Genomic DNA, 15,709 nt, shown 5'->3' on the forward strand with positions numbered 1-15,709 from the left:
TGCAGAAGTTGCGGAGGCCCCCTTCTAGGGTTCATTAATTCAAAATCAACTTAATATTGCGTGACGGCTGCCCTCTTGGCTGACACACGGGGACTGAACCAGTGACCTGCACAGCTATAAAGCTTGTGCAACTGCAACTTGAGTTACAGGGCAACCATTGCAGCTGGGCTGTGCGGTGCCGATCCCAGCCCATGGGGGCCCTAAGCTGGAATAGCCCCCCACCCTACATACTAATAATTAATGGGGGCGGGGGGGGGGAGCTTGAGCTGCGCAGGGCCCTAAGCAATTGCTTAGCCTGCTTATGCCTAGCTCTGGCTGCAATGAGTGCTAGTCTCTGTGGATTGGCACGGATGGAGGGGTGGGGGCTGTAACACTTGCATGAGTGCAGGTGCCTACTGGGGGAAGGAGGAGCGATGCACTGCGAGGACCCGGAGAGTAAAGAGCTCTGGGTGTTGGCCAGGCTCCCAGAGGCAAAGAGCTCGCCCTTCCTCGGCCGGCGGGGAGATCCCCCCTTGCCTACCCAGAGGCGGATTTACCCCACCCCCACGCTGTCTGCTAGGGTCGAGCTCCCCGTTCCCGCATGCTGCGAGCCGGCGGGGCTCTGCGGCTCTCCATGCTCCCCTCCCGCTGGGCATCGGGCCCCTCCTCCTCCTTCTCCTCCCTCGCCACCCCCACGTGGCCCGGGCGAGGGGCTCTGGCCACCCACGAGCATCATCACCCACCCACGTGCTGCTCTGGGGCTGGCGGGGCCCGGCCGGCGAGCTCGGCCTGGGCCAATAGTGTGGGGGCAGAGGGCGGGACGGATGGCACGCGCGCCTCCGATTGGTTGAGGCGATTCCGAAGGTTCCCTGCGCGGGGCCCGCGGGCTGCTCGGCGATTGGCTGAGAGCGAGGCGGGGCATGTCTGAACATTCCAGCCCCGGGGCGCGGGGGCGTGGTGCTGCTCTAGGTGCGAGTGGGTTGAGTCTGCTCCGAGCTGCGGCAGCCCCGGCGCGCTGGGAGCCTGGTAAGTGCGGCGGATTCCCACCGGGGACCCTCAGCCCTGTCCCAGCGCGGGGGCTGCAGTCTAGAGAGGCCCTGAGCCAGGTGCAGCGGGATCCGGGTAAATCTGCTGGCATTAGCCCCAGGTGCACGTGGGGCTGGGGGTCGCTGTCTCTCTCCTCTTCTCCTGAACTGCCTGGGCTTTGTGCCTTGGCTGGGCTGAGCTGAGCGGAGTTTAGCAGCAGCTGCCTCTGCTCTCTGCTCGGGGGGCTGGGAAAGCAACAGGAAGTTGGAGCCAGGGTCTTGATACTTCTATTTTAGGGATCCCTAGAATCATTGAAGATTAGGGTTGGAAGGGACCTCAGGAGGTCATCTAGTTCAACCCCCTGCTCAAAGCAGGACCAATCGCCAACTAAATCATCCCAGCCAGGGCTTTGTCAAGCCGGGCCTTAAAAACCTCTAAGGATGGAGATTCCACCACCTCCCTGGGTAACCCATTCCAGTGCTTCACCACCCTCCTAGTGAAATAATCTCAGATTGCCTGTCTGTCTCTTTTATGCCCCCAGCACCTCGCTGGCTGGGGTGGCAGAACTGAAGTTGGAGGTAACATAGCAGAGGCTGGGGCAAAATCACTGTTGAGATGGAAAGTGATTTCCTCCCTCTTTTGCAGCACATGAAGATTTGGGCTTGTTTTAAAGAATGGGACTGTTGGGAAAGTGGGTTTCAAGTGTAAACTAAATTTCCCCTTAAATCATAGTGACTGAAAGTAGTTAAAGCTCTTGAAGTGGGAGGGAATGGATTCTACACTCTCCTTCTGTCTAAAACAATCTTTTCTTTGAGGCCTACTGCAGGTGCATAGGAAAATAATTATTTTACTGATTGTAATATTTTATAATTTGAATGGGAGCTGTCTCCAGCCAAAATGTATAACACAGACCCTAGCTGAAGGGCACAAAGTGAACTACATAGTGCTTTTCCTGAAGCATCAGGTGTCGGCTACTGCCAGCGTTGAGATACAGGATCTGATGGACCGGTGGGTTGGATATGATCCTTGGATCAGGGACCATATATTTTGTTTCCTGTATAGCGCTGAATAAACAGTAAGCACTTAATGGATAGCATGGTCCAGTGGCTAGGGCCCTGGAATGGGAGTGAGGGAGGGACTCAATTTCGTACACGGGGTTCCTTTTCTGCCACTTACTCTTTGTGACTTTTGGCAATTTGCTTAACCCTGCCTTGCTTTCCCCATTGAAGTGGAGAGAACAGTACTTGTCCACCCACCTTCTGTAAAGGTGATAGGGATATACCAGTGACAAATGCTAGAGAAGAGCTTATTATTTGTTAGTTAATGATGATCTGGTCTGGCAGGAGCTGGGATATCAGCCTGCGTGGAAAGGCAAATCCTACTTTTCCAACCTCAGCCACATTTCATTCTGACTCCATTTTTACAATTCAGCTTTTCGGAGGTGCAGAATTTACAGTGCCACAAAGAGATAACAGCAGATTCATGGGGGAATAAAGGTAAATTTAGAATTGCAGGGCGGGAGGAGCTCTCAAGCCAGGGCAGACAGCTTTCCAGATGGACTTTAGTTATTTAGCACTAGCAAACAAAATGAGATTGCCTAATTAGTTGTACATGGCCTTTCACTAGCCTTGAGGAGTTAATGTTTAAAAGGAGTTTTTGTTTTTGACTAAGACATGACTCTGAGAGTTTATGCTTGTTAGTGTATGAGCTCCACAGAAGTCACATTGCTGGACTTTGATTAGTGGATACGTAGCTTTTCGGATTGCATTGGTCAGGCCTGATGGTCACACTTACTGTAACTATGGCGCTTGGCATGGATCCAGTGTAATGTAACACACACGCTCTGGGCCTTTGACCTGCTCTGTGACCCTTAGTCATATTGGGCAGGTCCTTGCTCATATGAGAAATCCTGTGGTCGTACATGGGACCACTCCTGCGTGCAAGGTGCTACTTGTAAATAAGGGTGGCAGAGACATTTATCAGACAGTGTGGTGAATTTAATATCTCTTGTATGTTTCAAGCAGCCTGTCCCTTTAAGTAGAGCAGCAATTTAAAAAAAACAACATACTTCTGTCCAAAAATGTATTTACCAATTACTGTTACAAGTAGGTCCTAACCTTTCTGGAACTAAGAGTTTGGAGGAAAAACAATACTTTTCTCTCTTCAGTGTGATTTTGACCACACCAAGTGCTGGCAAATGCCCAGTTTCGCTATTTCCTGTGTAGAGTCAGGTCAACAGTTTTCCCCGGTTGTATGTGTGGATCTCTGACCCAGCAACAAAGAAAAGAAAAACAGCTAAAATAACCAAGTGATTGTAGAACCACAACAACTGGCAGGGGTAGGGATAGCCCTGAAATGACACTTTTTAAAAAAATGGACTAGATTTTCAATGGATGGGGTCTCTAAGAACTGTAGAGTTTTCATTATCAGCTTGGTCCCAACCCCACTGAAATCAGTTCTTTCCATGGATTTGGATCAGGCCCTGTATTCATAGATTCATTGGGGTTTATAATTTATAACTTGGCACTTAATTCAGTGCAGGCTGCAAACTGGAACGTCAGGTCACATCCTGGAAAGGAATCTATTTAAAAACAAGACAGGAGTGCTACAGGGAGAGTTCACCTCCGGTGAGTGGCTGTTTTTAACAGTGCTCTACAATCTGTCTCACTTGGTTTGTTTTCAGACCACACTATACCAAGCAAGCAACTGCCCCCAGCATGGCTCACTTAACCAACGTCAATGGAGAGCTCCCCAGCACTGAACTCTGGATGTCCCATAACAAGATGGTCATGGAGCCGCTTGATACCAGTGACCCGGAGGTGAGAAGGCTTTTTTCCAGTGTTTGTGGTGGGGAAAGGGTTGCGTGCGTTTTGGCAGAGGGGAAACCCAAGCACTCGTGGCACGAGATCTTGATTCATCCTCCCAGCTCCGGGACCCATGCAACCAAAGGGATGTTGATCTTCCTGAGGCAATGACTCAGGCTGGTGGGTCAGTCCAAGTTTGGTCATCCAGTCCTGGGTTGTCACTTGCCTCCACTCACCTCATTTCCCATTCCCTCTGCCACACGCGGCAGCCCCAAAGGGGTGGCAAAAGAGAGGGCTTGGTAGCTCTCCTCACCAATGACTGGGAGCATTACCTCCATGGTGTTCCCAGCCCCTGCTGCCGTGAGTCTGAAGGTCCCTCCAGACCCAACGCTCCCATGTGGTGGCCTATAGATGTGCCACATAATAGCTCTATTCATTGTCTCATCCCAGATTTCTCAGGCCTAGGGTCTTTTTTTCCAAACGGGATTGGATATTATTTATATGGAAATGAGCACAGCTGTGGCCCTTGCATCTAGCAGCTTGTTCCATGACAATGGAGCAAATGAGAAGGGGAGATCTATAGACATTAGAAAGTCGTCTGTTTCTTTCTTCCAGCCAATTTTCACTTCCATAGTGCCTTGCGCCGTTCAATGTCAATGTTCCTCCAAGTGCTCACTTTTGGGAAACGTCTTCTAACTTGCAGGCTAATGTGTGCTTAATTTCATCGTGTTAGGCCTAGGTTATTCCCCCTAGCACCGCCCTAAATAACTTCTCCCCGTCCTGCGTATTCACATCATCTTCCCAATATTTGTGGATTTGTGTCTCCCCCGTCTACATTCCCTTAGCCAAGCTCTATTTTTAACTGCAGTGAGTCAGCCTCCCTCCCCGGGTCTCTTCTTGCTCTTCTCTGCACGCGCTCCAGGCTGTCAGTATCTTTCTGGTAGAACGACACCCAGTGTTCCAGGTTCACAGGCACAAGAGAGGATTCTTGCCTCCCTTGTCCATGGCGGGATGTCTCTGTATCTTTCCATTCTCCCGTCTGTTGCTCTTTTGCCCTAGAGAGCGCACCTCCCAGCGTCCGATGCTGTGTACAGGACTGATAAGGAGGGGGCTTCTTCTCTCTTAAAGGTGTATGACCTCATCAAGAAAGAGAAGCAGCGCCAGAGGCTTGGGTTGGAGCTGATTGCGTCCGAGAACTTTGCAAGCCGAGCGGTTCTGGAGGCCCTGGGCTCCTGCATGAACAATAAATACTCGGAGGGGTACCCGGGACAGAGGTGTGGCATGTGGGGGGATTCACATCCAAAGGGTGTTTTCTGGGGGTGGGAGAGAGTCCAACCGTCCCTGGCTTGGCTCACTGTCCTTGAGGAAGCGATCGCTGCTCCGTGACGGGCCCAAGCAGCCACCGGCTGTAAATTGGTCCTTTCCCGAGGCAGTAACAGACCCGGCTGCACTTCGCTCCTCGCAGAATGAGGCCAACGTGGGCCGTCGCCCTGCAGCTTCCCTGCTAGGACTGTCCCTGCCGAGCCTGTGGCGCATCAGGCCGGCTCCTGCCCACACCCCTGGGGGAGAGAAGAGGGGTCCGGTTCGCTCGTCCTCTGCCGCTGGCGTCGGGGCTGGAAACGCGAGGCAGCGCTGATGCTGTGAGACTCCTGCTCTTCTCGTCCGTGCTGCAGGTACTACGGCGGGACGGAGTTTGTGGATGAGTTGGAGATCCTCTGCCAGAAGAGGGCGCTGGAGGCTTACGGGCTGGACCCACGGAAATGGGGGGTCAATGTCCAGCCATACTCAGGTAACAAAGCCCAGATCCTCCCTGGGCGTAGGGGAACGGGGATGGCCTTGCCAACTGCCGAGCCATTGGGACCCCTGCGTTCCAGAACCCAGCCCCTCTTCCTGGGCTGGGTACAAGTGGGGGTGCTCAGAGGAGACTGCTTTAAAAACCCCTTCCCAAGGTCACAGCCCGGCTCTCGCCCCCTCCCCTCCGAGAGCAGCGGTACCAAAGGCTCGGTGTGCTCAGGGGCTGCCTTTGGTTGTAGGCTCCCCCGCTAACTTTGCGGTATACACGGCCCTGGTGGAGCCCCATGGCAGGATCATGGGTCTGGACTTGCCTGACGGGGGGCACCTGACCCACGGCTTCATGACGGACAAGAAGAAAATCTCGGCTACCTCGATCTTCTTTGAATCCATGCCCTACAAGGTAAGGGGACTCCACCCGGCTTCGGAAATCCCGGCTGATTGGGAGGAGATCAGTGGAGGCCAGCAATTGTCACTCCTCTTCCATGCAAGCTACCTATGCTGGCTTCATGCCCTGCCTGGGGAGCTGGGATTTCTTGGTGTGTTAGCAGAGAGGAGGGTGTGCTAAGATGGTGGATACCGAAGGGTTAAATAGTTTTCCTGAGGCAAATGGTGGTGCTGGAGGCTGATGGGCCATAGTACAAACACTCAGGGCCTGATCCAAGACCCCATTGAAGGCATGGGGGGCGGGGAGGGGAGGGTGTCTTTCTATTGGCTGCAATAGACATTGGCTCAGGGCCTTAACCCTCCAGTTGTCTCTGCTGAGCCCTGAACGGGGCTCCGGGCTCAAGTGGGAGGCTTGCAGCGGTCCACCTCTGGTGCCATTGTCCCAAAGGGGGAATGGAACAAAGGCTGGGCCAGACTGTGATGGGTGGGTTAAGCCAACGTTTGCACCGGGAGCCCAGCTGGCATGGGTGAAAACTTTTGCTGCAGTTGCCCAAACTTCTACCAGTAGCTTCCTCGGTGAGTTGGAGCCGCACCAGTAACGACGGCAAGGTTATTTCAGCAGAGATGGAGCCCCCGATGAAACAGTGCTCACCTGGGTGGAAGTACGCGTTAGCCAGGATCGTGCTACGCTCATCTTTATATTCCAATCACAAGGGACGTGTGAGCTGAGCAGCCGCCCGGGACCCAAGAGAGCTGCTTTCTGTTGCCAGCTCTGCCAGTGATTCAAGTGGATGACCCTGGGTTAGCCACTTTAGTGCCTCAGTTTCCCTATCAAATGGGAACAGTGATATTTACATCTTTCACACGTTGGTTCCCAGACAGTGTTAACGTTTTTGACCCGCTCTGTAAAGGCTCCATCTTATTAAACATGGCAAATCCTCTCGCTAGCCTGGTATTTGGGCTGCCATATTGAGCCTGAATGCCCGTTTGGTTACTGTTCAGTGTAACCCATGGCTATTAATGACTGACCTTGGGTTCTGGGTTCTCAGAGAACAGATGGGGGGGGGGGGGGGGCGGCAGTTGCTCCCTCCTGCATTTGGTAACGATTTGCAGTGTGACATCAACAGCTGACTTGACCTGTGGCTCTTTAATGGAGGATGCCAGGGAGATCAGACCATGGCTGTGCAGAAGGTTCTCTCCTACAACCCCAGGAGTAGAGAATAGCCACTGTCTGCTCTGCAGACCCATCATGGAGCTGCCGTCGTTAACCCTTTAACTCGGCGAGGGCTTCCTGGGACAGCTGGGGCGGGCAGTGTTAGCTGATGAGCGCTGCCCCAGAGCGAGATGTAGCCGTCTCTCCTCTCAGGCTAGAGGTGCATGGTGCTTACCCTGCGTGTCTCTTCTTGCTGCTCCCTTACCAGGTCAATCCCACCACTGGCTATATCGACTACGACCGGCTGGAGGAGAACGCCCGCTTATTCCACCCAAAGTTGATCATAGCAGGTAAGTGGGTGGGGAAGGAAAAGCAGCTGTCGGAGGCTCTGGGCAGCAGGTAGATTCCTTTCCTCCGGGCTATTGAAAGATCCCAGGCACAGGGCTTAGTTGCTGGCTAGACACTCGGGAGCAGCGTGGCGAATTTCAGCAAGCACGCAGCATCCTGACTTACGTTCTGAGCCGCCTCTGTGCTGACACTGTGGCGACTTGGGGAGGGGGACTAGGAGTCAGGATTCTAGTGTTCTGCCACCACCAATGCATTGCATGGCCAGCAGCAAGTCACTCCCCCCTCTTCAGGCTCCTCAGGGATGCACTGGTTTGGATCTGAGCCCAAGCACCGTGGGGGGGGGGGGGGGCAGTTTAGCAGCTGCTATTTCGGTGGCCTGGACCAGGTGTCTGCCTCTCCCTGCTGGGCAGTGGGACTTTTCCTGCCACTTGTCTCACCCTGGCCTCCTATGGCCAAATCCTGGGCCCTTCCCATGGTCTGGCTCCTGGACTTCGAAATATTTCCTCCAGGTGGTCTTGTGCTGGGAGAGCTGCCTGACTAATTACCCAGGGTTTGGGCGGGTCATACAGCCCGTGCCGCCGCGGCTACACCGCTAACTCACTCAGGGGTGTCAATCACACAGCATAGACACGCCCTGAGGCTGGTGTTTTCTCCTGGCCCAGGCGTCAGCTGTTACTCGCGTAACCTGGACTACGCCCGCATGCGGAAGATCGCGGACGAGAACGGGGCTTATCTCCTGGCCGACATGGCCCACATCAGCGGCTTGGTGGCAGCCGGCGTGGTGCCGTCGCCGTTTGAGCACTGTGACGTTGTGTCGACCACGACGCACAAGACGCTGAGGGGCTGCCGGGCCGGCATGATCTTCTATCGGAAAGGTTTGGGCCACGGAGCGAGCAGAGGAGGAAAGGCCCCGGGCAGGCCACTGGGGACCTTAGAGCTAGTGCGGAATCGGAGCCAAGGCTGGTTCCTCCTCTCTCTGGCTGGCGGGAGGCATGGAAGCCAAGATTGCAGCTTTCAGAGACGAGGGGAAAGGGCTAGATCCCCAAATGAATGGGACAGCCTGGGTGAGCAACTTGGTTGGCAGATGCCCAAGGATGAACTAGGAGTTCCAGGGAGTGGTGTGGGCGATTCAGTAGGGGACACGCTTCCCATGAAGCCTGCCTGGAACCAATCCCTCAGCGTGAGCGGCCCTCGTGTTCGATAAGATTTAACTACGTCCCAGGCTGCATGTGGTCAGTGATGCTCCCAGGGTGGAGCTGGACAGGTTTATCATGACCCTCTGGCAAAGCTTCTCAGTCTGGCTTCCTCGGCTCTGCCCAGCCGGGCTTCCCTCTCTGCTCTCTCTTCCCTCCACCCTGAGCCTGGCTTTGCCAATGAACCCGGTTTGCCATTCCCTTGTGAGCGTCTCCATGCTGCCCCCTGCCCAGCCCAGCTCAATTCCCTGTACAGGCCTGGGTCGGGGCAGCAGGGATTGAACCGGGGGCTGTGCATTTTAAGGCCTGAGCCTCTACTGCTGGAGTTAAAAGATCTACCTTCATCCCGCAGGGCTGTCGCAGGTTCATCAGCCTCAGGCTGTGGCCCCGTCACCCCTTACAGGGGACAGAGCACCACAGAGTGGGTTACACAGTCACCCTTTCCTCATTCAAATCCCTCCGCAGCTCTCTCCTAAGCCCGCCACCCTCCTCTCCTCTCCTGCCTAGCACCCAGCTGGTGCCTGCGTGTGCTTTGAGTTTGCAAGTTCCACAGGCCGTAGTGGGCTCTGCACAGCTCCAAGCACACGGCTGGGGCTCAGCATTGTGACGTCCTGACTCCAGCCCCCCCGGGGTTAAAACGAGACTGATCTAAACCCACCCGGGTATAGAACACGGGAGAAGTCGCATGAAGAATGAGTGAGCTGTGCCCCTTAGACAGTGACCATCCCCCTTCCCTCCTAGGAGCTCGCAGCATGGATCCCAAGACTGGCAAGGAAATTCCATACAACCTGGAAAGCCTCATCAACCAGGCTGTCTTCCCAGGGCTTCAGGGAGGGCCTCACAACCATGCCATTGCCGGTAAGGGGCCCTGTAGGGCTGCTCAGGGGCTGAACTTTAGCACTGGGCCGGGGGGGTGTCTAGTTCCAGCCAAAGTTGCAGGGCTTGAAGCAGGAGAAAATGGGCTTGTTGCTTAACGGTGCCCGCTGCAGCTGACGGCCAAAGGGATATTTGGCTCCACGCAGGAGTCCCTGCCAGGCCACATAAGCTGGGGAGGCAGGGCCCAGTGCAGGGTCCCACAGATGAGGTTACAACCCCCCTCTCCCCCAGACCAGCACCCAGACAAATTTACAGCTCCCCCGCTGCCCAATATTCTGCTGGTCTCTAGTACGTCCTCTTACCTTGTACCATATGGGAGCTAAAACTCCAGTACTGAAGGTGACCAAGGCTGTGTATGGGGATGTGAAGGTCAAGGGCTAGAGACCCAGGGCTAATGGTACCTCCACAGGCAGGCCCCAGCATGAGAGTGGGGAGCCCTGCCTTCCTGTCATTCTGGGTCAGATTCCTCTCTGCCTCTTTCCCCAGATGTACAATGGCCCTACAGCTCAGAGGGCGGGAGGGTTAGTCAGTTTGCAGCGAGCTTTGAGATCCTCCGATAGCCGGCGCTGAAGAACAGCAGAGCATCATCCTCTGGCTGGAACCCTTCTCCCCTGGCCGAGCCCTTCCTGTCGATCAGCAAGAAGAGCCTTTATTCTGTGGATTCCCACATTCCTCTCCCTATTGATAGAAATAGGCAGCAGGTGATTTCCCGCCAGTTGGGAGAGTCCAGATCTACGTCTTGGTATTCAGTGCTGAGGTGGGGGAAAGATACCACGCAAAAGACACAGTTGCACTCTACCCATCTGGCCACTGCGCTGGAGAAATCTGGAATCCCGCTGGAGAAATCTCCCCCTGCAATGGGCCCGTGATGCTGATCCATCAGACCATTGGGCATTAGCTAGTGACATTGTGGCAGCTGTATAAATGGAATTAAATTCCGCCATGGAGTTCACAAGTCCCTTGGGCCTCTCACTAGAGCCGGTCACTAGAACTCGTAAGACACAGCTAGTGTAGACGTGGACCCTGCAGCACTGATGGCCAATAGGTGCTTCAGTAGGCCAGGGTTTCGTTGTCACTGCTGACCACAGGCACGGGGCAGCCTGGCGTCCCGCTGCCAGTCTGGAGATGCAACGCTTTTCCTTTCTGCCCAGGAATCGCTGTCACTTTGAAGCAAGCCATGACCCCGGAATTCAAAGCCTATCAATGTCAGGTTGTCGCAAACTGCAAGGCGCTGTCTGCAACTATGATCACACTGGGCTACCATGTCGTCACTGGTAAGGACAACTACTAGGTAGCCACTGCATTTCCTGCTGAAAATGAGGCCGTTTCTATTGCCTGGGGTCTGATCCCAACCCTAGTGAAGGCCACAGACTCAGGCTGGGTTGCGACGGTTATAGAAAGTGCCGGAGCTCTGTTATAACGCAGCCTTTTAGGATACACGTGCAGGGAGATCTTCCTCCAGCCACCCATCCAGGGAGAGTTTGAGCACAGAGCGTGGTGCACAGAAATGATACAGACGTCTAATACGTTGTTGTGGCCCGAGCCATAGACACAGCAGTGAACCTCAAGCCAATAAGAGGGACACATTAGCTAGTAGGCCTGGTTCCTTTGGACGTCGGATAGTTCCTGTTCTCCCAGCCCTGCCTTTGCCAGAGCACTTCCCTGCCCCATGGCAGGCTACTCCACCACCCTGTGGCCCGACTTTTGCTCCCCGCAGCATTGTGGTTATAACTACAATGGTCAGTGGGAGTAGGACAGCCCAAGTGCTTAACTTCCGATATCCCAGCCTCAGCGACATCCAACGCACTAGAGTTCATGTCCTTGTATTCGTCTCCCAGGGGGCTCTGACAACCACTTGATCCTCGTGGACCTGCGCAACAGAGGGACGGATGGCGGGAGAGCCGAGCGGGTGCTGGAAGTCTGTTCCATTGCCTGTAACAAGAACACCTGTCCTGGTGAGGGGCTCCTCTCTCAACTGACTACTCAGCGGAGGTTGCAGTTTCACACCGGTTGCAGCCGGATACAGGGCAGCACCTGGAGAGCTGGGGTTGCTCGGGATCCTTGGGGAAACGGGGCCACTTTGCTAGGTGCCAAAATATGGATTTAGAAGCCTTCTCTTTAGGGCTGCAGATATGAGGTCTTGGCTGACAATTGAGTGTTGCAGGTTTGGCAAGCTGTGCTGGGCCCCCTAGTGGTCACACTTAGAACTGTTTCAATCAGTAGGGGAAGAGACTTCATTGAAGTAAGGTCAAGCCAGACAAACCTGCTCTCACTTGAGAAACCATCTCTTGGGGGCTGGGACAGATCTCTGCTCCGGGGTAAGAGGAGGAAGGTCTGAGGCAGGCAAGGAGGTTTCCTACAGCGTAAGGATTGAAAAGGGGCAGGTGGCTCTGTACTCGGTGTGTTCTGCCAGACGCTGGAGAGCCACCAAGGACAGCACCTGGGAATGTTCCTTCAGCACGAATAGGTCTTCCTTTCCCAGTGTTAACCCTTCACCTCCCTGTGCCCTTGGGGTTCTCGCTTGTGAGCTTGTTCTCTGGTAAGCACTTCAGGTAGATTTACTCTGAAGTGTTGTGGGTGAGGCTAAGATTTAGTCAGGGGTATTTTTAGTAAAAGTCATGGACAGGTCACCGGCAATAAACAAAAATTCACAGCCAGTGACTTACTATAAATATCCATGGTGACTAAACCTCTGCTCCGGGGGCCCTGCTGTTCTGGGGCCCCCCTGCTCTAGCGGTGGGGGCTGACTGCCCCTGGTGGCCCATTGCTCCAAGGTCCCCCGGAACTGCTCTCCCGACAGCCCTCGGGACATGCTCGGGCGGCCGGTGCAGCTGGCCGCGGGGAAGGCCCGAGCAATGGCTGGCCCCAGGGTGGGTCCTGGGGTCAGCTGCACCGGCTGCTGCAGCTGTGGAGGTCGTGGAATCCACAACTTCTGCAACCTCTGTGACAGAATCGCAGCCTTAATTTCTGGAGGAGCCAGCTTCACGCTGATGCGTTTGGTCTGTGACCCAAGCAGCCCCCGTGCCACAGTTCCAAGCCCAGGGCCAGGTCAGGGAGCTGAATTCAACTCCTCTTCTCTGCCTCATGAGCTTGGAAACACCCGCCTCCCCCAAGCTCCACACCCAGCAGGGATAATTCAGGCTTCACTCTGTTAAGTTCTCTGGTGCATGTGCCTGGGGGGGGCAGTGGCTTTCCTGTTTCGCCATGCAGCCTCCTTATGAGAGCTGGGCAGAGAGGGGCATGTGGACAACCCCAAACCAAGCTAGAGAGAGCTCTAAGATGAAGGATCCCACCCTCCTGCCGCTCCCCCCGAAATAACTCCAGCCAAGACCACTGGTCACGGGACTACGCTTGCTCCTTCCAGTGGCGCTTGTGGGAGCGTGGTTCTCCTGACAGGTCTTTTGACACAGGTGACAAGAGTGCCTTGCGCCCAAGCGGCCTGAGGATTGGGACACCAGCGTTGACCTCCAGGGGATTCCGGGAAGAGGACTTCCAAAAAGTAGCTCATTTTATCCACAAAGGTAAGGCTGAGGCAGCCGTGGCTGGCTGAGAAAGGGGGAGCTGTGGCTCCAGCAGGTTACAGAGCAAAGGTTTCTGCTGTAGAGACCTAAGCCAGCTCCTCTTGTGACTCTGACTACACTGGGAGTTGGACCACGGCCTGGGTGAACACTCGATTTCAGTCTGGCTCTGCTGTACCAAAGGCTCCGGGCCGGTCCCGGTGCTGTGTCCACTCCTGATCTAACTTGCCCCTTTTCCAACTCGAAGGCGCTTTCTGAATGGTTGGTGCCAGAGACTCCCCTTCGGGCCTGTAGTAACCTGGCACGAACGGTGGCTGCTGTGACGCACTCAGGCCTGCTCTCTCTGTGCCGCCCCGTGGTGGAAACAACCACACTTCCGCTGAGAACAGCGGATTCCCTGCAGGCTAGGCCCAGTGTCCTCCTGACTACTGCTTTATGGGAGCAGGAGACAGCCTGCACCATGCATTCAGACCCAATCTCCCCTCCAGTGGCGGGGGCTGGAGAGCTAACGGGTTTGTGTTACACGGGCGATGGGGAGGGAACGTCTGTCAGTCTGAGCCACCCTCTGGCAGCATTAACCGATCGCCCACACAGGGATAGAGCTGACGCTGAGGATTCAGAACGACATGAGCCCCAAAGCGACGCTGAAGGAATTCAAGGAGAGGCTGGTGAGCGATGAGAAGTACCAGGCGGCTCTCAAGTCTCTCAAAGAGGAGGTGGAGACCTTTGCTGCTGCCTTCCCGCTCCCTGGCCTGCCTGTCCTTTAAAACAAGGCAGCAGCTGCACCCAATCCAGAGCTACCAGAGAGCTCTGGGGAAGCAAACAGGGATTGCGGTGCATCCACATCCACTAGGAAAGCCTCTGTTGCCATCTGCCGAGCAAAGAGAACTGAGAGAAATGTGTCTCTCCTCCCCTCCCCCCACTTCTGTTAACCTCCTCTCTTCTCCTATGCGTGATTTGTTCCCACAAGGCAGATGGCTTTTTAAAAGTTAATTTTTTGTACCTGTCTCTCCCCCTAGGCTACCCCTGTAGGGCGCTGCCCCAGGCTTGTGGGCACGACCAAGGGGCTGGTAAGCCTCCGTTTAGGAAACGGTTCCTTTTCTAGTAACTGTGAATGGTGCAGCACTTAATTCTTTTTAAAGGATTGAAATTTGGCACCTGATTTTTAATACATCAACTGCACTTTTAATGAGGACAAACAGGGTAGCTCTCAAGTCCAATTACTGACAGATCTGCAAAGATGCTGATGCACCTCCCACACACACTGGAGTTAAGGGGGGCTGCAGATACTCAACTTATAGCTAGCATATTTCCAAACTACTGATTCATGGAATGCATGAACAGGTTTTGCTCTGAGCCAGGGATCTATGCCATATTTTAAAGAGATTCTCAGCAACATAAGCTGTTCTATTCAGATCTCCCATGGGAGTCACTTAACATACAGTCACATTTTGTATTTAAAGGTTGCAGTAGGAAAGCATCAGACTTTACTACCTTCAAACATGTCTTGCTAGTTTCAGAATAGCTAATTCACTATCCCACTCTCCATGGGAGAGTAACTCTGACAACCAGGTTTCCATTGTAATCGTGATTGGCAAACATACTAGTCCAGATGCAATTTTGCAAGCCTGAGCTACTGAAAGAAACAAATTTCTGGTGCTTTTCTAACTCCAAAGCACACACCACAGACTTCCCCTATTAATCCATGTTCCGAATGAGGTCAGTATTTCAAGCCAACACGTCCAGACAGTTTTTCAGACATCTGAGCCCAAAGCGTAGTTAGGACCATTTTTTAATAAGCACAGTCAAATTAGAATTTAACCACAATGTATGACAAGAATAAGCTTTAAAAAATACAACCAACTTCTTTTGTATTTCAAAAATATCTGAACCCAAATAAATAATTCTTTTAAAAGTACATGTCTCCGACGATTCATTTGGTGTTAACATCTGTTAAGTTCTTGTGCAGCAACACCTACATCACTACACATTACAACATGCGGCTTGGATTTCTTCCAGGTGACACTCGGTCTAACTACTGGTGCAGGTGCTCTGTACCCAGGTACAGACAAGGAACTTGACATGCAGTAATAAGATATCGTGCTTTAAAATAAGACGAGAATTCATCACAGCCTACTCATGGCCTTCAAAGGCAGTTCTTAGCTCAGCCCCATTCATCTCCTGACCTACCCTGTCCCGAGTAGTTGGGTGAGGCCAGATAACCTGTGCTTCTGCCTTCCAGTTAAAATGCATCTCTCAGCAACCAGCATGTAGTAGGTTTATGATTTCTCAAGCTACAGTAGCAGGTTCTAGGCTCTCACTTTAAAATGTCTTGGCGGTCCAGTCTCTCGTCTGTCACTGGCTGGCTAAGGCTACGTCTACACTTAAAACACTACAGTGCCAAAGCTGTAGTGCTTCAGTGTAGACACTACTCCAATGGGAGGGGTTCTCCCATTGCGGTAGCTAATCTACCTCCCTGAGAGGCAGTAGCTAGGACGGAAGAATTCTTCCGTCGCCCAAGTAATTTTTCACACCCCTGAGACGAAGCTGTGCCGACGTAAGCCCTTACGTAGCACTATTCACTTGGGGTCCAGTGGACAACAGGAGCTCTGTATTTCAGGACCAGTCTCCTTT

The 15,709-nt window shown here is 53.7% G+C and overlaps 1 protein-coding gene across 5 annotated transcripts; it reads left to right on the plus strand.

Annotated features, from left to right (window-relative positions):
* Positions 1 to 877: 877 nt before the first annotated feature.
* Positions 878 to 14,993, plus strand: SHMT1 (serine hydroxymethyltransferase 1). 5 transcript variants are annotated; one of them, XM_034783273.1, is made up of 12 exons: positions 878 to 1,005; positions 3,547 to 3,824; positions 4,938 to 5,083; positions 5,483 to 5,598; positions 5,843 to 6,003; positions 7,409 to 7,490; positions 8,151 to 8,363; positions 9,423 to 9,539; positions 10,709 to 10,831; positions 11,396 to 11,512; positions 12,968 to 13,078; positions 13,670 to 14,993. In XM_034783273.1, exons 2-12 carry the CDS (start codon positions 3,723 to 3,725, stop codon positions 13,840 to 13,842), a joined length of 1,461 nt encoding a protein of 486 aa, XP_034639164.1. In that variant the 5' UTR covers positions 878 to 1,005; positions 3,547 to 3,722; the 3' UTR covers positions 13,843 to 14,993. The 5 variants fall into 5 exon arrangements, with proteins under 5 accessions (XP_034639164.1, XP_034639165.1, XP_034639167.1 ...); XM_034783274.1 differs by having other exon boundaries at positions 880 to 1,005; positions 3,689 to 3,824; XM_034783276.1 differs by having other exon boundaries at positions 977 to 1,085; positions 3,689 to 3,824.
* The last annotated feature ends 716 nt before the right edge of the window (positions 14,994 to 15,709 follow it).

This window comes from Trachemys scripta, chromosome 10 (genome assembly GCF_013100865.1).
Source record: "Trachemys scripta elegans isolate TJP31775 chromosome 10, CAS_Tse_1.0, whole genome shotgun sequence".
Taxonomy (NCBI): Eukaryota; Metazoa; Chordata; order Testudines; family Emydidae; genus Trachemys; species Trachemys scripta.